This window comes from Atheta coriaria, unplaced genomic scaffold, assembly GCF_025399875.1.
Source record: "Atheta coriaria isolate IRGN ID8LTWV9N9 unplaced genomic scaffold, Caltech_Dcor_3.1 hic_scaffold_8_pilon, whole genome shotgun sequence".
Classification (NCBI taxonomy): Eukaryota; Metazoa; Arthropoda; class Insecta; order Coleoptera; family Staphylinidae; genus Dalotia; species Dalotia coriaria.
Window position 1 is genome coordinate 7,624,897 of NW_027045450.1, and position 25,224 is coordinate 7,650,120.

Here is a 25,224-nt window from a genome sequence, read left to right on the forward strand (position 1 = left end):
GCACTAGTATCCGAAAGTACAACTTTAAACACGGAAAAAGCATGTTTCAGATTTTATTTCTTTCCTATTTGTATTAAAAATTTAAACTTATACTATATTTTATCTAATAAGTGGTTTGCTCATGCGTGTTGTAATGTTTTACACTTTTTGGGATTTTGTTGTGAAAAAATTGATTTCCAGATCGGTGTAAAAGTGGCACCCGATAAAGCATTACAAATATTTACTAAAAACACCTTCGCCTCCGCCGGCACGTACGCGAGGGGCGGCTTGTCGGCGGCCGCATCGAACACATGTCACGACACAACGCCGCCGCGCTCGAGATTCCCGGGCGCGCGCGCGCGGCTTATGCTTTTCAGGCAATTACACATTTTCGTTTTAAAGCCGGAACGTGCTGCAAGTGATGCTATAAAAAGCTTTCTATTCTTGAGGATGTCGCCGTCGACACGCCACTGGTGCTGATTGTTTGTTTTGTCACTTTTTCTCTGCTCGCGTGCACTTTACGACCAGATTACAACCCGATGAGTTGTAATAGCTCACAATCTCTCACAAAAGTGCTATTTTTACTTAATACAAATCGCACCACATCTAGATGGCGTTAGTAGTTTTCGCATGACATACCCACAAATATAAATCAAATCGATTATGAATTATGCGCATGTGGAAGCGATCGCGATAAGCAATCGGCTCTGTCAAAGGAGACGATTGATACGCGCGAGCGTACGGCCCGTCTTGGTGTAATTAATACTCGCTTCCCGTTCTACTTCGGCGGCCTTGGTCGATTGATATTACGCATTAATGCCAGTTATGTTATGTATAGCAATATATCGCCTTCCAGCTCATCTTTGTGGACGCGCGGCGTGCGCCAGATTCACGAAAGATATTAATTAATTTGTGGGCCATTTGCGCACACCGCCGCCGCCTCCACCCGAAGAGATGCTTTTGTTCGTTAATAGAAATTCGCCGACCTCTGTTGCGCGATTGGGAAGCAGACGAAAATTGAACTCGAACGCAAATCAGTTCAGTGAGCGCGCTGATGCGAATCTAATGTGAAAACTAAACTACAACTAAACAACCACAATTATTATTATTATTTCGTGCATATTATTTCAATTTATTAGAAATTAGGTATTTGAAGGTTAGGACAAGGACATTAGCGCCATCTAAGTTCGAAATATACAAGTATAACTATATGAAATTATCATATTAACTCTCATCCCTTATTTTTTACCCTTTAAGTTAATTTTTAGCGATAGAAAGCTATCTAATTGATTTTCCTGGATCATAAATATTTCTACAGCAAAATTTATCAAAATCAATTTGGTAGTTTGGGAATAAAAGCGTCACAAACAAAAAAAAAATCTCAAAGGACACGTTTGGTAGTTAGAAAAATGTAAATAGAATAATTTAACGCCATCTAAGTTCGAATTATTCAACTATAACAAAAAAAAAATCATCATACTAATTTTCTTACCCTATTTTATTTTCCTTAATCAAAAATATCTCCAAACCAAATTTTACCAAAATTTATTCACTAGTTTTTACTGGAAAGCGTCACAATCAAATTAACACCAAATTAGTTAATAGATAATTTTTCAACATTTTCAATCTATTAGAAATTAGACGGTGTAACTCCCAAAGGACGTGTTTAGAGGTTAGAAAAGGTGACAAGAGCAATTTATTTTTCAAGCACTTTTTCGAACGGTATTTCCCCGCGGACTGCCAGTGCTACGTGTGTGAATTAATGAGAAAATGAGAAATAAAGATTGTGCGGTAGTGGTGTTTGTAATTCGTGGCCGGAAGTTGTCGCATGCCAACATGCGCCCACACTTGGGCTGAGGGAGCGTAGCACACGTCGCGATAAGGCGCGACGGCGATAAGGGAGCACTGTCTCGGGCAGATGTACAACTTAAACCGTATTATATCACAAAAGAGGACGTGCGAGTCCTGCGACCCTTACAATCACCCTAGCACCTTTGCTTATCTTTATGTATCTATTTTTCGACGACTGACACGAAATACACGCGTAAAATAATCAATTTTTAAGATTTTGTAAAAATTTTCGTTATTTTACGTGAATTTGATATAATATATTGATTTTCATGTTTCGGAGTAAGTAATATTCTAAAAATAATTAAAATTATGCTTGTATTATAAAGTAAAAACACAAAAAATATCAGTTTTCTTATTTTTTCCTCAATTTTTTTCGATTTTTTGCATCAAAAAGTGTAAAATATTGTTTTTATAGTTAATTAAAATGCTGTTAATAATGATATAATTTTCTTTATAGTTTTTGCGCAAAAAAGTATATTTTTAACACTATTATTCTAGTGTACAATTCGTAAAATTTGTAAAAATATAAAAAATTTCTAAATTTCAAACATTTTTCGAATTTTTGGCAGTTTTAGAAGCAATTAAAGCTCCAAAATCATTAAAATAATGTTTGTCTGATTAATTATAACGTTATCAATGATGAAATCATCTTTCTTCTAATTTTTGCGTTTTAAAAAGTGAATTTTTCGCACTAGTACCCAAATGTACAACTTTAAACACTGAAATTTTACAAAACCACATTTCCGACGGTCTGACACAAAACACACATATAAAATAATCAATTTTTAAGCCTTCTCTTAAAAATTTTCAACATTTCATATATGTTTAATGTAATATATCGCGTTTCAACTTATGGCAACTTGAGAAATTGACACATTGAAAGTGGCCGGTGTTAAATTACCCACCCGCAAGTTATGTACCAGTGTGAAAGTTTCACTTTTACGGTTTACTTCATAAGTTAAACTCCACTCCCATTGCCACTTTGCGCGAGTACTTATCGCCGGCGCGTTCAAAGTACTTTACGGGATTACACACCGTACGCGTCTGTGAGTAAATTAAATAAACGCTTTATTCTTATTCCAACGAGATGCGCGCGCGTGGCTGTGTATGGTCGTTAAGCCACCTCCGCCGCCAACGCCGCCCTCACGAACACCATCTGGCACTCGTCACAGTCACAATCGGAGATGATCAGGACGATCAAACGAGCGGCGAGAGCCGTTAGTGTCGCAGCGCAGAAAAATAAAATTAGTATTGATTGGTAATTGCTGTGTCCGCATGCAAAAAATTGAGGAGTGGGAGAAAAAGGACAATGGCAAAGCGTACAGAAAAGCTTTGATGTCGATTTACAGTGTTACCGAGTATTTTTTTTTACTTTTTTATTAAAATGCAAAAAAAGTTCATTGCACTACTGAACCACCCTTCGGTTACATTTTATACGCAATAAAATCACAAAACAAACATTTGAAAAGCATTTAATAACCCCCTCAATTAAATTTCACCCTCCATTTAAGAGTTTACTATGCCTGCGACCCTCCAAAAATCAAATCTAACAACAAAATTTATTACAGATTTAATTAGCGTATACAATATCCTCCCCTATTTTTCGAAAATAACCTGAAGCTGTTGTGAGAATGTCACACCCTCGATCCTGTCATACGCAAAACATGTTGCACCCCCGTAGACGAAAGCAGAACGAAAACTAATTTCGTATATTCCGATTCCGCGATACATTTGCGAGCGGATGCAAATATGCCGACGTATATAAGAAAATTTCAGTGTCGATAAACTCGCCCTCCGAAAACAATCGGAAGCGTCGTGGGCGTTCAGGCGATGCGCACAAATGAAGCGAACGCGCTCCAGATTGCGAACAACTCGCAACATGCCAGAGCATGCGGAGACGAATTGATTCTATAAATTTTCCATCAAATTTTACGGTTCAGACAATATATATAAAATTATATATCACGGCAGCAACGATTGGTATTTAATTTGTTCATAAAACTTGTAATATTAAATAATAAAATCAAAATAATATAACGCGCATGCGCGGTAGCGCTCAAGTTAAATTGGGCGGAGCTCCCAGGGATATAAAAATTTAAAAAACGAACATAATAACTCCATCCCATTAGGAAATCGTCGACTAATTGCGTGTGATTAGGATTAGAGAGAATTTTTCACCGAGAAAAGTGTTTGTGTGTGAGTTCCACCGGTATTAAAATAATGAGCGTCGATGTGTGTGCGGCGTCCTCGTTCTGGAGCACTCGGCGGACGCCTGCGCTCCCAAGCTGAGAGTACGCATGCGTGCGTTTTCCCCCGTCGGCAGCCGCCGGCGTCCGCGGCACCCGGCCAGCAGTCTTCGAACGCACGCCGCCCGTACGCCTGAAAACCGCCGCTCGCTTGTGTGTGCCATCCAGGTACGCCCGTGTGTGCGCCGCCGTCGTGTGTGTCGGTCTCTCGCGTGTGCGCGAGGCGAGGCGCGGATTCTTTCTCCACCACTACCACCGATAACCACCCTCTACTATCCTCATGCGACAGCAACAGCGCTTGCCTAATCAGTGCGACAACTTGTTATGTCTCTAATTGAAATCTAGTGGTGTGGCACTGCGACAAGCGAAAACAAACTTTTCGGATTTCGGTTTAATTAAAACTTTTGCAAAAAATATTTTGTGTACAATACATTTTGTGTGATTCATTTGGATATTGTTACGTGTGGATTATACATAATATAAAACTCGAATGGGAAAAGAAAGGAGGTAATTATCAAAGCACTTTTTAAATTTTTATTTTTTGCGTTTCTGTTAATGTTTGATGCGACGGAAGCGAATTGAGTGGTTAATCGGTGCAATTTGCGTGCGCAAAAACCCAAAAGGGCGCTAACTATCCCGACGTTTCAATTTTTAACGAGTTATGCGCTCACCACAACCGGAAAACTCAATTTCGGTGCAAACCCAATCTAACCACAAACAATTTTAATTACCGTTAAATTATATTTTCAAAATATTTTAGCTTAAAAGCTTATATTTTTTATTGTGGGCTTTTTTTTTGCTTCGCAAGCGTTTTCTTTCTGCAGAACAGTTTGTTGTTTGTTTATTTCATGCCAAGAAAAGTCGCTACCGCCCTCAACCTTTTTCTATCCCAAGCTTTTCGCCGATGACTCGCCTATCGGTTTTTTAGTGTCCTGAAACGCATGAAAGGACGTTGTTTTGATTCTTTCCTTCTTGAATATACATCTAAACATTTTGGATTTGTTTCAGGATCCAAAACAGCAATCAAAAAGGATAAATTAATAACTTTATAATATTAGGCAATTTATATTGACTACTTTGTGTGTTTGTGATGAGTGTGTTGCCTAACTCACCACCTGTGCGCGATTCTAACCGATAAAAGTGTGAAACTCAAAAGAAAAATAAAACAACTTTAGTTAGCGTTTGGTGAGTGATTTAGTGCTCGCTGTTTGGTGACTTAGTTAAAAGTGTTCCTGTGGACTGGACGAAATGCAAGGATTATTCGTTCGCAGCGCACTCGGGTGCATGTGTGCGGTGAGTTGAGTGGCCGTGCGGCGACACGCTTTACCGATTACCAAGCCGGTGCACAGCAGGAGTGCAGCGGTGCGTCGCGACGCCATGAAGACCTCCTCATCAGGATGCGTCGTTCTCGCGACCTGGATTTTTATTCTGCTCGAACTCTGCACAGGTATGTTATGTTTTAAATTCTGTTTTGAAAACTAATCACAACAAATGAAAATCCAATTTATGTTGCTCACAAGTAATAAATCCGTCAACGGGAACGTATATTTGTCTCCAAATGTCGAAAGTTCAATGAATCTCGGTCTGTTTGATGTGATTCGTTCATGCGTAACGACACAAACATGGAAAGCAGCATGAAAAAGATCAGAATAATATTTTTAGACATATGTATACAACGCATGCGCATATGAATCATCCAATCAGGTATAGATCTAAATGGGCGGAGCTCTCAGAATAATTATTTCTAAAAATATCACATAAACATTGAAAAATTTAATGTATAATCTTGTAAATTCCGTTTTTATGTTGTAAATATACAGAAAACTATTTTTAAACTTAAGTTTACAACGCATGCGTATGTGAATTATTCAATCAGTGTAGATCTAAATGGGCGGAGCTCCCAGAACAGTTTTTATGTAAAAATCCATTGAAAACACGTAAAAATTTAGTGTTTAAAGTTGAAATTGCGTTTTTATGTTGTTAATACAAGAATCCCCGGTTGATGAAGTGACTTCACCCGCTGAATTCTGTGGTGAAATTCACCTGAACTAAAGGTATCAGCACATATCCGCAATTTGCACAATTTGCGCACACGGAAACGGACTAATAGCTTACAAATTAATTCAGCTCGTTTAATTCCACCATTGCCGCTGGAGCGCGCACACGCACCCTCCCACCCCCACCGACCACCACCTCAGTGTGGTCCGGTGGAGTCGCCGGGTCCGCAGGTCGATTATTCCCCGTGTCGTGCGGTTAATTCACGCAAATAAAAATAAAAGCGCGGAATAAAAACCCCGCTTGGCGTTTGCTAATTAAAAGCGCGCAGCGCAGCACGCTTGATCCGCGCAATTTCCACGATTGCAACGCGTTCGCTATGCTACGCTATGCTTGCTAATTTGATAAACCTATTTGCGACTAGCATTAATTGCTTATTTTTCTCTCTGGACGTGCGAATAAACGTGTTTATTCTACACGCATTTGAGACTATTTTTTTTCTCTCTGCTTATTGCTTGTTATAAAAATTGCGGAATTGAAAAATTAAAATTAAAATTGCGTAAAATGAATTTTTCGCCGAGCCGAGGTCAATTCGAGACGAAAACACTCGACGCGTTTAGAGTATCTGATAAATTGTTCGGTCGAGCGACAAGACAAGACATTTCGGACGCGCTGCGCGGCGCGTAATAAATGACTGTCACATCGATTTTTATCTTTTATCAGCGAAGTGGTTCATGCTGCCGCTGCCACTACCGCGCTCGATAGCGTGTTGACATCAATTATCGTTCTGACAAATCCATTATAGGATTCTTTGACGACGAATTTCCAGCTTGCAAACATTGATGCAAACCGCTAAAAATAAAAATTTTACATTTTCAAGAAATAAACCTTAAGAATTGAAGACTAGTAATTGCTTGTTGATCGATGAAATTAAGCGCAATTGTTGTTTGCATTCCGTACGTAAGCAGCTTTTCTGCTCGCGGCGTTCGAGTTTTGTATTTTCGTTCGTTCGCTTCTGCATTCAGCGCCTTTGTATGTAAATTTGCAACGCGTATGTATGTACAGTGTAGAGTGTGTAGTGCAGTGGGAAAATGAATCCGCTCGAATGGCATTGCATTTCGCTAGCAATTTTGCAATTTGCCGCGCGATTCACCGGCTGAATTGCATAATCACATGGCACTTTGTTGCGTCTCGTGCGCGCCGATTGCGCCCGGAGGGCGTTCTGATGACTGCCATAACTAGCAATGTACGATATGCGATACGAGCAGGCGAAGAGACGGTGCAATCAGACGTCAATCCGATTTATGCAATAAAATTTTCTATAAGAGACTTAAATTACTGCTACCGAAGGATAATAAGAATTTAAAATCATAATTGACTTAATATGCCATAACGCATGCGCAATAGACACATTCAAACACAGTAAGTAAAGTGGGCGGAGCTCCCGTGAATATTTTTAGCATTTTCACTTGATTTTAAACAGTTTTTTAACTAAATTTGCTAAAATAACTTTGTGCAAAAATAAAAAAAAATACAAAAATATGTTTAAAATGTATTTTTATCATCGAATGCGCAAGACCAACTCAGTCAATCGCATTAAGTCAAATTTTCAATCAAATTTGATTAAAATGCCCATTTTTCTCTATAAAAAAGTAAAATACAATGCATCTTTATTATTATTTTTTGCGCATGCGCATAACAAATATTCCTAACTTTGTATCAAGATTAACTAGAAAGCAACACGGCAGGCAATTAAAAAAGCTCACACAATATATGATTGTTTACTCGCTGCATTAAGAGATGATCCCGTTATTTGTACCCTATGCGTGCGCCGGGCGCGGTAATTAAATTTAATGCGCGTCCCTGTTCCATGCCCCATGCGCCCAGCCCCATCGCTTTCTTGCTCGCTTTTAATTCCCATTCTGCGCAATTTTGCGCCCCGTGAACACTTAACATACGTGTGTGCGATATTTTTCAAATTAGCCAAACCTGCACCAACATGTAATAGATGTACGCGCGGGGGGCAGCTGGTGAAAATTATGAAACACGTTGATGTGTTTTAATTAATTAACTCCTTGTGCGGAATGTGGGCCCCCGAAACCCACACAAACATACGTGTAGCGCTGTTGATGGTGGTCCTTTTGTTTCCGGAAAATAACATTCTGAGTCGGTCGGTCGTGTAGACTGCGCCGGAATAGGCTTGTTTTCGCATTTATCAGCCGCGAACAGTAACATACTGCTTGCTCCATACGTAAAACCTCTCTTCTTCGACTTCAACATCGTTTTAGAGTTTTCGCTGCACACATTTACAGCGGCTCGATGGAAAGAAGTGCTTAACCAGAAACAGCACTAAAACGTGCGAGACTTTGAGTGGATGTCGAACGGGCTTAACGCGCAGCCAGCAGTTTTGCAATTAGGAATTTCTTCGTTCACATGTGCGCGCATGCGCATCCACCAACTACCAACCAACCCCGAGTCGGTGTAATTAATGTGCGCACGTTACGAGCCGAGCGGGATAAATAATAACGCGGGGCGCATTCGAGTGTGTTTTTACTGCTCCCTTAAGGTCCGCGCCAATTGAACGCAACAAATTGCCAGCAAACCGGTGAAGAAATGTTTAAAAGAATCATCCAATTTTTAAAATTTATATTTATCGCTTCTGTCATCTCGTATTTCACTACGCTTACGCTTCCCATCGAAAAATGAAGGGTATGTTGACAAGTTTTTCTTGTTTCTTCATTAGATTTCGGCGGTGGGTGCGCATCCCCCGAAAGAATACTAATATATGCACCCTCGCGCGGTTATCGGTTATCGGTCGTCGCGCGCGTGCGACTCTGTCAACAATGTCTCCCTCATTTCTTCATTTCGGTCTCACCCCGATTTTCTTTTTAAAGTTTAACGCAAGTAGACAGAAGCAGAGGGAACAGTGCATGAAAAATCAGTTACCCTAATTTATGTACTTTCATTTGGTGACATCCCCTCTCACATAGGGGTTGAAACCAGGGCGTGAGGGGTGAGTTTATCATTCGATACCAATTCCAAGTCTATAAAATCGCAATATATTTGCGTGTGACGAATGTGACCTCAAAACATTCACATCGGCTTTATTCTATTCTATGCTATTGGGGGTTGAGGAGTTGTTACAAGACGTTTAGCGTGTTCCGCGATCGCGTAATCGGCGCAACGCGACTGTTTACAATTCCATCCATTGCTCGTGTCGAATGTGTCTGTTAATGGTAACCGAAGTGGATGGTTAATACCCCCATACACACGCTCGATTGGTCGCATCGCTCCATTTCGGCTGTAATGCCAAACACCGGAGATGAATAATATGAGTTAGGGGATGCTGGAGACGGCGCCTTGCGAGTCTCGAGGACTATTAGCACGAGAGTCAAGCTGCTGGCCCTGGCACCATATCATCTCTCATGGAGGTGAAAGGTGAGCTTCATTCATATTCAATCGCAATATCCTGACTTCGACTTCATCCTGTCTGTGTTTCCGGCTTGTTCTTACCTACTGTCTGCGATGTTATACTAACTGTAACCAGAACATTACCCCCACTCTAACCTCAGGATCCATCACTATATAATCAATAGTTTAATAAAATTTACTCCCAGAGAGAGAATAGTGTTGGCTGTTTGTAAGGGCCTTGCTAAATTCAAGTGGAAATCGAGTTGAAACCTCTATAACACGAACAATCGAAAAGTGTCGACGAGTAACACCAGCCAAACTGATAGCATTCACTACTCTGAATCGCAGCTTCCTCTCTCGGTACTTGTCCTCACTGGATTCACATTCCACATTCAGTACCTACTCCACCAGTGAGAAATCGTGTTTTATCAGTGCAACTCCCATTCACATCAGTACTACCCTCCTCTATGTATATTCAGATCCTAACCATTTCTAAACTCATTTTTCTCTTTTCTCGTTTCCAGTTAGTATGATGTGTAAATAAGAAGTTTATTAGACTCAAAAGAGGACAATATCAATTTTACCCTACTTTGCACTTGCGCGAGCGAATACCCTCGCCGCGTCGGAATCCAACTTAACATTCGAAGGCGCAGTAATTAAAATTAGCGCAGTTTGTGCGCTCGTCTTGCCCGACCGTAATTCGAGCTGATGTAAGCTCATTCGGTTCGTATTAAGCTGAACGCCGCACGCCGCACTCCTACCAGTGCAACACGCCAAAGGAACAGCGCAAACATCTCCGAGTTCACTCGCACAGGCGGGCTAACATCCGTAATGTTACGAGCTCGGAGAGTAGACGCACGCTGCACGTAACCATGTCGATATTGGTTAGGATAGGTGCAAACTTCTTTAGTCTGTCTGTTCTAGTACCGCATAGGTTATAGAAGATGACTTTGGAGTGGGGGTAACCTTTGTAGGTACAAGGGAAACATATTGAGGGATCCAGATTAGCTCCATATTTAATTCTAGGTCTTTACATCTACCATTCCTAGGAAGGTAAGACCTCCATGCCCCCCTTTTCATCTACAACCATTTTTACCTCCAGAACCAACCCAGGGACCAATCCCTACCTTCCCAAAAAAAATAGAAGTAATAAGAAGAAAATCCAAGGTTACAGATGATGACTTGGACATAGAATATTAGGGTCCCATGACCACTTTCCATCTTAACCTTCCCCAAGATACCTCTAACCCCTTAAAACCTTATAAATAACACTCAGGTCCTAGAACCATCTGTAATATCCTACTAATAAGTCCCCTGCGAGATGATGTAGCAATTAATGTACACTAACATACACCAACTCCTAAGTGCACTTACAAAGGGTGAACTAAACTACAAATAGTTCTTTCCTGTGAGCTTTGTGCAGAATTTCGAAAACGCAAGATGCAATTATTCCTCCCCGCCACTACTAATTAGCACCTAATGTGTGTCTAAAGTTACACTTCAATTTCTATGTCAAAGACAAAAGTCACAGTGTGTTAATTTATCGCTCAATCCAGTATTATCACACTTAAAATAATTACGCCGCTTATCAGATTGAATACATAACAGTATAAATTGTTTCTTTTTTGTTCTCGGGGGTGTACGCGTAACACACGTGAATTAAAATTTCGTTATGATAACGCAACGCGCGCGGCTGGTTCGTGACGGAAATCGTACATAAACACTCACTTAATTATCGCTGGCGGTGGTGGTGTGCTGGCGCTGGTGACGCGTTGGTCGCATAATTAGTCATTCGCCGACAATTACTAAATTGTAGTTGGCGTGCTGCGTCGTAATTATTCGACGTGTGCAACCCGACCACTTACGCACAATATATATATACCCACGGCGTTTCTAATAGGAGTTTAACTAAACTTCACTTCCACACAACTTCAAATTTACTTTGGGGACTAGTTAAGAGTTGCCGGATAAATTCCTGTATATAAACTTATGTTAACACCCTGTATAATTTTTTAAACTTTTAGTAACTATCAAGAAAGATGAGAAGAAAAATAATATGAGGGTGAAAAAGTTGGAGCACTAGTCGGATGTCGTTATGTAAAGGAGGATAATTTATAAGGACACGTGGTGGAGGCGCCGGTTTTAAATTAAATTTAGCAGCTTTGCGGAAAATTAATAAATGGATTAAAAATTAAAGCAATTTATCGTCGTATTATAATTAGGCCGAGTTCCGCATGTGCTGCGCTGTTCGAATGTGGTTTCGTTCAAGGGTAGCCACCCCCGGGGGCCTTTCCGGCAACCGATGGCATCTCGTTCGGCCATTGTTCGCACACTCGCGATTCCGACTCAAAGCCAAGCTAAACCCGAAAGTATATAGCTGGCGGGGGCGGCGGCAGCGGTTCGAAGATAAATCCTTTATATTAATCTAGACTAGTTGTCTTAGGGCGTGTGTCGCCATCTCAGTGGCCTAAACTTGGCCACCCGCCGCCGACAGTACATTTTAATTAATCCCGGCGCAGCAGATTGGAAAAAGTAATTAGCAGATCGCGATATGTATTATCGTGCAATCACTGGGCACGAAACAAATAATGGAAAGAGAGAAGTTGATGCGTATGATAGTATTACGGTGATGTAAGGGGGGCGGTAGTGGTGGCAGCATGAGCAACGAAATGAGACGCATGATTTATAAGCTAACATTCGGGCGGGCTGTTGGAGGCGGTGTGCGGCGCGCGTGTTCTTTTAAGCTGTGCGCTGGAGACAAATTGCGGGCGCGCGCCGAGTCGCTGGAAAAAGCGAAAAGTTTCGGGGGCCGACAATGTAACGAACGTGGTTTTTCTTTTCGGATGCGTCTTCCTGCCGCGTGCGCTATTCACCAGCAGATGAATGATATCAACATGTACGGCTGTTGCTATGGTTATGATTATGTAACTTTTTGGAAAATGGGTCAAATTTTTAGCTGGAATCCCCAAAAAACAAATAAAGAACATTTTTGAGAAGACGCTTTGTAGTTTTTTGGAAAATTAGACATCACTGTTTAAATACAAATTTTATCTCGCTCAAATTCAATAATTTATTTGTTAGAAGGTGTCAGAAAAACTAAAATATCTCTGAAAATATTTAATGTAGGGAACTGGAAAATATATAATTTTGAAGAGAAATTAATTGCCCAACTTATTATTTTAAGAAAAATTTAAATTTTGAAAAAGTATGTAGTATGTAAAAGTATGTTTCACACAAAACAAAAAAATGTTTTTTTCAAATTCAATAGTTTTTAACCAGAAGTTGTAAAAAAACTGAAATATCTCTGGAAATATTTTATATACCGAATTGGTAAATATATCATTTTGAAAGGAAATTAATTGCCCAACTTATTATTTTTAGAAAAATTTAAATAAAAAAAAAATAAGCAGAGAAATTCGTACAAAACAAAAGTTTTTTCCATATCGAATACTTTTCAGAAAAACTAAAATATTTCCAAAAATATTAAACGTAGAGAATTAGTGAATACATCACTTGAAAAAGAAATTATTTGCGTAACTACTGACTTTAAAAAAATGTAAAACTTTTAAAGTTCAAACTAAAAAATCCGCTTTACAGACAAAAAAAACAACTTTTTACTTGCCCTACAGCCAAAAAAAACGTGTTAAAGTTAGATTTAATACTCTAAAAACTTAAACATTCCGAATAATTTTTGTTTACTTCAACTCCACCTCCAACTCTCATGTTGTTAAGGATTTTTATATTAAAAACGCTTGCCGCGTTTGCAGCTTCCACGCGCTTACCCTTTTCGCTCATCCCGCCACAGCGTATCGCCATTTTCCTCTTGTCTTGTATGCACCCGCCGGTGTGAGTAGCGTACATATTACGTATTACAACAAACACGAAATGAGAGCCGCCACGTAAAACGCCAAGCGAGCGAGTAAACAAAATGAATATACATGCATCCACCTTGCATGAAAAGAGACACAAGACGCCGTGGTATGAAATGCGCTTCCCACCGCTAGGAGGAATAAAATAAAATAAAACTAAGCCGTTGTTGGCTTTTTTCGCGTTTTTCTCGGGGGCGGCTGCTGCGGGGAAATGATAAGCTCCGACGTTACCCATCCCGTCCACATGTGCACACACACATACACACAAAATACAAAATACATATTCCACGAGTTTTCATATTTGCTCCTCTCAAATCGTGCGCAATTTTTTTATACAGAGTGAAACAGAAAAGTGTAAAAAACAAAAAATTAGATTTTTATGTAAAAATGAAACATTTTTGTTTATTTTTCGTGTGTTACCTGTATGGTATTGATTTCAAACGTGTATAAATGAAAACACACGACTGCTTTGCGTATTTTAGGGTTATACAGGCGAGCGCGGTGTGTGTAGATCTCAGTTATGGGCAGCACCTATATTTCTAAATAAATGACAGCGGAATTACGAGGCCGAAAACGCGAAACGCGCGCGGAGTAGTTCGCCGGCACCTTATTTATCTTGATAAGTGACTTTTATTCGACCCGCGTGTATTACCTTCATACCACCCACGCACACACATTTACAACTCGTGTGTTGATTAGACCCGCGTTCGCGGCTTTTCCACGCTTGCCTAATTAGATGTGAATTGTTGAAATATTTCCCCGAATTTCAAAAATTTTACTAGTAGTATACAACGGCGGGTTCAAAGACCATTTTTGGTGAAAAATGAAAAAAAATTGTAGAAACAATTAGTGTACTTGTACAGCGTTGTCATGATTGTCTGCACTCTCGTAAACTACGTTGTAAAACCACTTGAAACAAAAAAGGACCCAAGTTGCCCTTTCGCTGGTGGCAGCGCGCAGCTCACCGGGAAATTGATGTTGCATAATTTACGTTTTTAATTATCCAGTTTAGAGTTACATTTGATTACGAATTCAAAGCGAGCGTCGACGGCAGGCGCCCGCAGCCTCAGACATAATTAGCTTCGCGGTTTTCATCATCATCATCATCATCAACTCTACTCCGCCGAGCGACCGACCGGGCGCTTTTTACATCTCGCAATAACAGGTAGGCGACGTGTGCGGAAAAATTTCATGTCACGCGCAAACGTATGCATAAAGGGAAATTTGCAATTTTCATTGCATTTACGCGCGGCTCGCAATTAAGCGCTGGATGTTCCGGAAGATCTGAAGGACTACAAATCATCCTGTGTGGGGTTTTGCCGTTTTAAAAGCGCAAAACACCGCGCGGTGCTTTTTACAAGAAGCCGACTGTGAATGTGGTTCGTAGGTGCACAAAGAAGCCAGCGAAGAAGGAAAAACTCCGCCCGGAAAACAACACCGCGCACAGAGAGAGGATGGAAAAGTCGTTTGGTCTCTCGATGATTCCGAGATTGTTAGGGATGTTTATTTTCGACGTCTGCGAGCTTTGCGCGCTGTTTTAGATATTAATTTATTTTTGCCCGGAAGACGTTTTCGCGTTACAGTTCTCAGGATTTTCCTTTATTGCATTATATTTCACATACCAGATTAAAAAACATTTTCTGTTTATTTTTTCTTATTAGCTTATTCAAAATAGTTTATATAATAATATTTTGCGTGTTGTGTGCATGTAGATAATACGAAAATTTGTTGCTAAAATACGTGGAAATGTGCGGACACAAAATTAGCACTTGCTTTTAAGCCGGGCGGCGCGCGGCTAATGCGATGTTGATAGTTAAACCTGAAACGAAATATGCGGCGGCGGAAATCTGGTGATATTTAGGTGATATTTACATTTTCTCGCGCCGCTCGAGCGCGCGCTCACTGCACGCATATTAGCGCCCGAAAAGGGATGATAATCCTCCGGCCGGCGGTTAAAAAGCGCCACTGGTTCCCGTACACTCGCAACACACAAGCGAAAACACAGTTATGAGTTTTGTCACCGTATGTAACTACTGAGCACTTAACGCCGTCGAAATAAACAGATTCGCATTCACCGAATCAATCGACGATGGAATTAAATTCTATTCAATCACTTAACTTAACTAAATTAAACTTAAAAGTACCTGTAATTTGCAGTATATAATAATACACCCTGTATTTAATATAATATAATTAGCAAATCACATTTTTTCAACCACAACATTAGTTTGAAAAGAAAAAAAGTTGAAATTCGCATTCAAAAGCGAAATAACACAAAATTTAGAAAATTTGACTTAAATTTACTTAAATGTAGGCAAAATAGTCACAATAATGGAGAAAACACCGTAAATTAATATTATAAACACTTAAACGATTAAAATTTGACGTTTTTTTTTGTCAAAAACATCGATTTTTAACCCAAATATTGAATGTAGTTTTAGTAAACGTAATATAAAGTGATTTATGTGCTCGACAAGTCCCCGAATGTTTAGATTAAGATTAGTGTCGTGACATGGCGTCAGCAGGACCAACAGGACGAACATGGCGCAATCTGCGCGCGCACGGAAACTGTTTAATTGCCCTCATTATTCACCAATCATCATTACATCATTAAAGGTGTGATTAATTAATTAATTGACCAATTACCATCGCCATAAATCTACTTTATACACTTTTTGCTTTCTTGCAAAAGTTTACTAAGCAAATTTTAAAATTCCTTAACTCAGGTAAGTGCAATTCGAACGCGCACAGCTCGCATTAGCATAAAATAATAATTTGCGTCGGGGGTCGTTAACGCCGGCGTTTACACGTCTGCGCACGCCTTCCCATTAGCGGCGCAAGTTGTTATTATTTTTACCGGTTTTCCGCTGCACTCTGCGCACGATGCGCACATGTACCAAGGGTGCCGCCCTATAATTGCATATTAAGATCCGACACGGTGATAATACACACTACAGTTGATAGGAAAATGGAAAATTACGCGCCGTAGGAAATTAACGCCGGTGTAAATTATTAAAAATTCCAAAAAATAGGAAATTAAAGTTTAGTGTGGGTGTATTTTGCATTGGCGTGAAATTATTTTTTCTAATTAAGCATTTTTCGAGTCGTGTTTTTCTTCCGGCACTTGTTTGCACTGAGACGATATTGACGCTGCGCGCGCGCTCGTATGATAAAGTAATAACAGGAAAGTAATTATTTGCTGGAGCTTAATGCCCGAAAAGCGTCCGGCGGGTCCGTGCGGAAATTGTAAGCGAAGCCCATTTTTGCGCACCGGCCGCGCGCTGTTTGCGGAAAGCGAATTATTGTAAAGCAAAGTAAACAGGATCATATACGTGCGTGCCGGGCGGCATTAGGAGGCGGCGGCTGCCTGGACGTCATAAAAGTCGAAATTGGGTCGTTGCGCGTCGCATCGTCGCCGCGGCCACTACCGCCGCCTCCAGAATGCCTTATTTCCTCGTCACGCCAACAACGTGTACATTTTAATACAATGTGAGTACTGACCGAGTTTCAGCTTCAACTTAAACTTGAAATTATTAATGTGTAGGTTGTAGAATCCGCAGATATATCCTACTACAAAACATAGAAATGAATTATTTTTATTATCTGACGTCATATGCTGCCACTAGTCGTGATATTAATGTGCGATATAAAGAAGAAAATGAACTAATAACACCTAATAACATCTAAAAAAAGCGATCGAGCTTGAAAATATGAACGAAAATGAGAAATATTAAGCCCTGGATGCGAAACTGAAAGCGTAGCGAAAGTGGACGCAAAAAAGAATGCAAAAAAACGAAGAGAATAAATGACGAAAACGTGTCGGAGAGAAGAAAAGTTCGGCCGCGCCGCACCTTGATGAGGAGGAGCCTTGATATATCCACCTCGTTATATTCGACTTTTTCTCCTCGCATGTCTTTGATTTCTTTTATGCATGCCACACATAAAACACGAGATACATCCCGATATGAATTCGCATTCGATCAGAAATTAATATATTCGTGTATGTGAAGCAGGGAAATCTACGAAAAAAGCAAAAAAGAAGAAGGTGATTTCTAGCGCGCAAACAAAGGCGCAATAAAATTGTCGCAAAATGCGAATTTAGGTGCGCAAAAGAAGATTACATTCTCTGCCGAAATAAAGTGCGATGAACGCGATGTTTATTTGATGTCGGATGATTTTTTTCGCTCTCTGCGCGAAAAGAGAAAAAGGAATCATAAAAAATATTCAATAAGAAAAGCCCCCGTTTTATATTCGTGTCGCGGTCGCAGCGGCGGCGGCAGGAAACGCGAGAAAATCTCTGTATCGAGAAGTAACTTTCTCCACCCACTCACAACCTACAGCCCGAGACCCATGCGTTGAATTTATGAATTTTGTATGTCGCAAGTTGCTGCAAAACAACGCACAGCGCACAAATTGAAAACTGACTCACTACGAATATTGCAAATTAATATGGACGTCACTTATGAAATCTAAATCTCCGGGCATGATTTTTTCTATTTTTATCCATGTTTTTTGCTATTTTTCGCTCCGATATTCAGTGGCGTGTTTTTTTCGTCGAGTGACTCTCGAAATCTATATGTATAAGACGTCACACACGTAATACAAGGAAGAAATTTATTAAATCTGTTGGTGTTTTGTGTTAGCATGATAAATGTGCGCCGTGACTTGGTCCTTTCGCGTGCGTTTTTCTTCCTTCGGGTGGCAGAAAAGAGGTTCGCCGCTGTGTTTTCACACCAGCGCTCACAGAGTCGCCCACTGACAAATAATGGTCGCACGCCGCGTGACAAACACGGAATGTTATTTTAGAAATTTCAGCCCTGGCAAAAGCGGAAAAAAAACCAGGAATTCAATATATCTTTGTGGTGTGTGTGGTGGTTGCAAAAGGCATTCAGTCAAAATTAATTGTGATTGTGATTGCGAGTGCACGCCTTGGTTTCCAGTAGTAGTCTTTAAGGGGATGGGAACAAAGAGATTTCGATTTGCTTTCCGCTTGCTTAAGTCGACTTCCACCAGATGCGGTTATTGTGCGTCCCGGCGATACACACACACATTTACTCGCATCACCACAAATCGTATCTTAGACGGACATTTATTTAATCCCAGGCCTGGGCGTCCAGGACTGTCACTGGTAATTGTTAATTTACTGGCGATGCGAGAGAATGCCGCACACGCAGTAAATAATGCTCTGGTTGGTGGCTTACATTACTCGGAGCTTCATTTACATTTCATTACAGTGCACATTCATGCACCACCCATGTCAAGATGAAAATTCCAAACTTGTGGTAGACACATTGGTTTCAAACAGATAGTAAACAGCATTTTTACCTCATGTGATGTGTCTCGAGAAGCTGTTCAACATTTTCTGTATCACAGCTTGATGAATTCTTAAAATGAAAGAAATAAGTATTATTGGAATTACAAATTGTGTTATTGATTTAATACTTACCTGGTTTCATGTTAAATATAACAAATAAATTCTTTTTATAGACTTTTCAGAAACAAAAATTGTTCGAATAGTATGTGAATACAGTTTGAGGTTATATTAACATTAAAACGTAATTGTTGTAAAAATACAAGGATACAACACTTGCAGGACAACAACTTAACTTCCAATTGTATCATTTTATTGTTTATCCTTCATTTTAACAATGATTAATGTGTTTATTCGAGTTAAAGCAACAATTACACTTCACCACTTTTCATTACACTTTTCCCGCGCAAACACACTAATGACAATTGACACGTAAGCTCGACGCGCGCTCCCACAAACAAATCAGAATTTCAAATTCAAAAGCGCAACGTGGCAACTTTTAATTATTTATTGCGGATTTGAAAACATAAAGAACAAAGACAGTAACATGAAACGTACCTTAGAAATGTAGCAGAAAGCGCTTTATGGCTGTAACTGTTGATTAACGTTGATTATTCCCTCGTTGCGCAACACCTATAGAGTGTTTGTCTAGATGTTGATTAAGATATCGCGAGTAGCGATTCAGGACGAGTGCCGGGATATACGAAAGACCAAAGGCATCCTACACCAAGAGGACTCGCCGAGGACTCAAAGAGAATCCATTACAGCGCGTTTCTCTTCGCTTAACATGCGCTAACGGCCGCATTCTGTTGTGTTGTACAAAACTGACCGTGGCGTACGCTTACCGTCTCCGATCCTTCATCCTTCATCCTAACATCCGGCTTAGGACTGTGTGTGTGCGTGCGCAGCCGGAAATTTCAAGTTTAATTTTTAAACGATGGAGCGCAGAACAAAAAAAAATTGGAAAAGTCATTTTTAAATTTCCATTTAGATTCACATTTACATTTTAATCCGACGCACGTCTGGCACACGGTGGATTTCGCTTCCAATTTTTCATCCGGCGTGTTTGTTTTATTCCGAGTGGGGCGGCGTGGCGGCATGGCGGCGACACCTTCTCCGCCCGTCATAACTTTCTTGACTAATACGATGGAATAATGCGGCGACGGCGAAAACTGACGCCGGCCGGAAATCTCAGTTTTGTAATGTTGTAATATCGTTATATCTCCTAAGTGCAACAGCAATATGACGTGGAATATTTTGATTTGTGCAATGGTGAATTGTTTCGTGTGAAAATATGGCGCACACCTTTGTTTGGCTTTGTGTTTTTGTTCGTTATTTGTTGCCTTATATTTACGGCCTAGAATCGGCAAGCAGAAACAATGATATACTGATAATGATAACGGATAATCGTGAATTATATTCCTTTTCAATACATGCCCATTGGGAGCAGTGCCACCGCCACCACAACCAGCGCGTTGCTGCAAAAGGGTTTGAGGCGTGTGTGTTGGTTTGTGTGGGGGCGGCGTACAATGAGTACAATGTATGCGCGCGGATTGGTATCGAGAGAGGCGCGCAGTGAGCGGACTATGGGAATTGGGAATGCGAAACCGTTCGCGGCAGAATGGGCACGGCGTTATTATCCCGGGACGCGAATTTTGAATATTCATAAGACGCTTTTATGCGAATGTACGCGGCTGGCGAGTGTCCACCCAGAGAAAAATCCCGCAGCGGACAAATCGCATCAGGCGCGGCGGATTTACACGCAAAAATCGCATTTCGAAACATTGAAAACAAAGTAATACGTTCATATTTGTTTGTCTTGCTAAATCACCGCTGCATATTCTGCAATATAGAGCTGGATGGCATATTTGATCAGTATATTGTTTTTCAATATTTTTTTACGCGAAAATTCTTTTTTGCAAAAAAAAACAACGTTTTTTTGTTTTTGTGTGATATTTAGAAGCTTAGGGAAAAAGATCTTCCTCGGAGAAAAATCACAATAAAATTTGAAATTAAATAATGAAGAAATTAAGTTTGTAACTTTAATAATATACCGAGTATTATGAAAAATGTGCTAAAAACCTGGCAAAAACCACAAACCATTGTAAAAAGCGAAATTAAAATACCGAAGCGAAATTAAAATATATATATCAATTAGTGAAAGAATCAGGCTTCTAACTTCAAGCATATTTCAACAATTCAAAAAATGTGCCCAAAATCACTGAAATTTTACTTATTATAAAGCAAAACATTTCTGGTTTATTTAATTTTCTTACTATTTTTCCATTAAAACCTAAAAATTTTCAAAGAATTAAGGAAGCAATAATAATATCTATTAAATTGTAAAAGATTCTCGCTTCTAAGTCTGACCATGTCCCGATAATCACGCATAATGTGCGAAAGGATTCAACCGAACGTTGATTCGTAACTACAAGTACGTGAAACCAATGTATATTAAATTTGTTGGCCGAATAGTTGCGAAACCTCTAATAGCCAAAGTCCATCCACTAAAAGCCAGCCTCGCTTCCGTCTGCAAGTTCCAAGCCGAAACTTTCTTACATCGGCTTTCGCTCCATCCAGAGCAGCGCGAAGAAAAGTACTTACTGCAAAGTTTCAGCGCTGCGATCCTATATCTATATATAACTAGGAATACGGCGGCGGCACGACGGTAATTAGGTTCATTAATTCGTTTTAATTGCAACATTGCAGCGGCCGACGCTCCGGCGACGAGGGCGTAAATAATGCGCGGCGCATAAACAAGGTGCACATCAGCAAACAAACAAGTCGCACACACCGCAACGCAAACAAGATTTACAACATGCGGAAAAACACTGAAAAGAAAACTCCCGGGAAGTTTTCTTGCGGATGGTGTAAAGTGAAAAGGAATTAAAATAAAGCTGCGGCTGGAGAAATCTTACAAGCCGTTTCAATTAGGTACCGAAATAATGAGTAAAATATTTTCATAAAAATTTCTTCAGAGTTTTTGTTGTTTTTGATGGAATTTTATGATTACACGGCTGAAATTACACTTGTAATGTATCAGTATATGTTCAATACTAATTTGTACATCTGTAGCAATTTCCAGCGGGGCTACAACGAGTGGGTTAACTTAAAATTGATTGTTTTCTGTTCGCGGGGGTGGTATAGCGTGTCGACGCGCCAGGAATAGAGCAATCGGGAGCGCGCCCGGCTAACGAGAATTGATTTAAGCGCAAGAGCGCAAACGCGACCTAAACCACCAGCCCGAGGGTGCAATTTATAAAATTACCAATATCAACTTACTTTATTACGATTATTAGTTCGAGATCCAAGTTGCGTTAAGGTGTGGTCAAGATCTACTAAATTTTATCATGAAAAATCAAAAATAAATTAAAATAATAAAATGTATGTCATTACTAATGATACGACTGGTAACGAGTTAACGATTGTTGTTTTTCAGGTAAAATAAACTAAATAAAATATGGTGGAAAATGATGTATGACAAACATTAACTTTGGAGACCATTATGAGCGAGCATAAATAAATTATGCAAACGAATTTAAACAGTCGTCTCATGGAAGCTTTAGTAATGGCATAGGAATGGAACTTTTTAGTTCATTTTATGTTTTTTTGTTTGTATTTCTACTGCTGTGAGGTAGTTGCTGGTAGTTTTTCTGAGGTCGGAGCTAACGAAAAGCGCAAATTGAGTACGGGACGCTTGCCCGAACCGCATGCAATTTTTCTATTAGGAAAGTCGACGTGAACCAGCCGCCTGCTTGCTGCCCCCGTATACATGCAATGTTATTATAAACCCATAACCGATATTTGTTCCAACACAATCAACTTACCATAAAGTACAAGGAGAATATAATAATATAACACAAAATAACACAAAAATTACTATTTTTTGGGAAAAAAAAATTCAAACTTAATTATGAGCAAAATTACAAAAAATTTTGTTGATAATTTTATGACATCAGATGCACAATTAATTTATCTTCTATTTGGTATACTTTCCAAAAATGCACCTTAAATACTTTTTGAGTTAATCCAATTTTTTCAAAAACAAATTTTTCATTCTTATTTTCAAAAATGCACATTTTGTACAAATGCACAACGAAATAATAGTGTTTGAAATGCTTCTAGTGTCTAGTGTTCAACATACAGTTTTAATTAGACTTGAAATACTTGAATTCCGTTGATTCGCGCTGTAATTTGAGAAAACGCAAGCAAAACAAAGGAAAGCTTTGTAACGTGATACGCAACCTGCGACAGGTTAACCTCAATGATCTCTCTGTCGCAGTGATAACCTGCCTGCAAACAAAAAGAAGAGAATTATACAGAGTTCACCTGTTTCACCCCCCGGCGACAATGAATACGAAACCTCGTTGTGGCAGTCGCGGCAGAAATTCAATCCATTGGCAAATGTCAACGACTCTTTTTTTAGTTGCAACAGTGATATCAATTCTAGAATTAATTCTATTAATATATTCCTTGATATACAAAGAAGTTTATCTCAAAATGTATGAATTTTGGTAGTTCGGCAAGATACGAGTATAATAACAATATGTAATTAAAAAGCAAAAAAAAAATTTTGGTATGTTACCGTTCCACGCCTAAACTATGATAGATATTTTGATGAAATTTGGCATAAATATAGATTATGTTTTGGAAAATAACATAGGCTACTTTTTGTTGTAATAATAAAAGGCAGAAAGGGTTAAAATAAGGGTTGAAATAATAATTGTGCAATGATGCACTTATTTGCATTATACTCCCGGAAATAAACCGGTAATAAAATGTTATACAAATGTTTTTATGCGTGTGACCACTATGAAAATGCTAAAAGAAGGATATGAGATGGAAAATCTTGCGGCGCCATTAGAAGAGCGACCGTTAAACCGACGAAATCTGAAAAGTTATCGTCGACGGCCGGTGCGCCTCCACCTAAAAGTGGGAATAAAGCACGAAACAGGGCCGCCGACGCACGCACAAGATGGCCAGATGGGCCAGACGTAATCATCAGGTATATCTGCGCGTTTAAGCGGTTTTATGATCTATAAAAAAGTGGAAACGCACGCGAGCGCCGCAAACCGTTGAAATCTTAACGCGAATCAAACGACCGAAAACGTCTTCTCATAGGCTTGACCTTTGGCACACGAGAGGACAAACGACAAACACCCTACTGCACATCGTGAACGTTAACTATAAATATAACTTTTATTTTTTATCCTGACCTGTGTAGGTTGTTGTGTTGTGTTTTTTTTTAGAGAGACGAGTTTAATATCGAAATCTTTCGCTTTTTGCTCGTTGCTGACCCTTGGCGTGGGAATGCGCATACATCGAATACCGCGGTGGCGTTTGAGGCTTTATGAGCCGGAAAATGTAATTTTCTTTAGCAACTTTCCGTTGGGAAATACCTTTATGTGTATAGTGTCGCACATACTTGCAAAAAAACACAAAAATCAACACAAGTAGAGTTGAAAAGCTAAAAAAACATTCAAAGGCAAATATAACCTTAAAAACAACACATTTTGCGAATGAAAACAAGAAAAAAACATTTATAAACAGTAAGAGTATTAAATTACAACGTTAGCAAAAATCTCCAGCGGCATAAAACCTCATTTAACGTGAAATTTTATATTTTGCGTCGATACAAAAAATATAAAGGATTAAAAAGCAAAAAATTATTTTTTGTTTTCTAGCTTACAGTTTGTGCTTTTTACAAGTTCCAAACGCAAACAATTCATTACCGAGGTGCAAAAAAGGCATAGGTACATGTGGTCTGGAATAATAATGACAACAAAAGTCACAGCTCAATATTTTCCGCGGAGCTTTTAAATTTAGTGTCGTTTTTGCACGTTTTTTTTGTATTTCCTACGCATTGGCAATAAAAAACCGTGCGGTTTATAAACTAGGGCTCGTAAATGAGGATGCAAAAATACAATGTGGAGTACGAGTAGAGTGGAAGGGTGAAAGCTCGCGCAGGTCCCGGACGCACTCAAATTGCGACAACAAAAATTGTTTGCCAGGCCTTAATTGGGTGGCGAGTTTTTGCCGTGTGCTGCGAGTGAAATTGACCTGGATTTTTACTCGCAGCGCACAAAGCTAATTCATTTCGGTGCTTACCATTCAAGACACGAAAATGTTTTTAACAATTCAAATCCATTCGAAAAATAAAAATTACCTTTTTCCTGATAAATGCCAGCGGTTGTTGTTGATTTCTTATTTGTTTTCGTAAATTTGCACAATGTGCACTCGACCATCGCTGATATCCGCCCGAGTGGACACTCGAAGTAGTCTTCCAGATCATGTGCACCCCTTATTGCTACCGGATGGTTGTTGGGCGTGCGGCTGCGGTTGCAAATCGGGTTATGAAAGCGCTATCCGACGATATCGGCAATGTTTAGGCATGATTAGTTGCCGGACGACCTCACCTGATTACCGTCCTTCGACCGCGCGCTTACACTCGGTGGATTGGGGGTGTGGGTGTAGTGGACGCGCCGCGGTGGTTGTTTATGTCCAGCGGGCGCTATCTAAAACTATCCGGTATCAGTGCCATCACGCTCGAATGGCTTCGATC

The 25,224-nt window shown here is 39.7% G+C and overlaps 1 protein-coding gene across 1 annotated transcript in view; it reads left to right on the top strand.

Annotated features, from left to right (window-relative positions):
- Window positions 1–4,197: 4,197 nt before the first annotated feature.
- Window positions 4,198–25,224, top strand: part of LOC135797100 (hemicentin-2-like) — a 141,346-nt gene continuing 120,319 nt past the window's right edge. Inside the window, 2 exon segments of the mRNA XM_065309296.1 lie at window positions 4,198–4,583; window positions 5,085–5,523. Of these exon segments, the coding sequence (XP_065165368.1) occupies window positions 5,454–5,523 (70 nt within the window). The 5' untranslated portion in view covers window positions 4,198–4,583; window positions 5,085–5,453.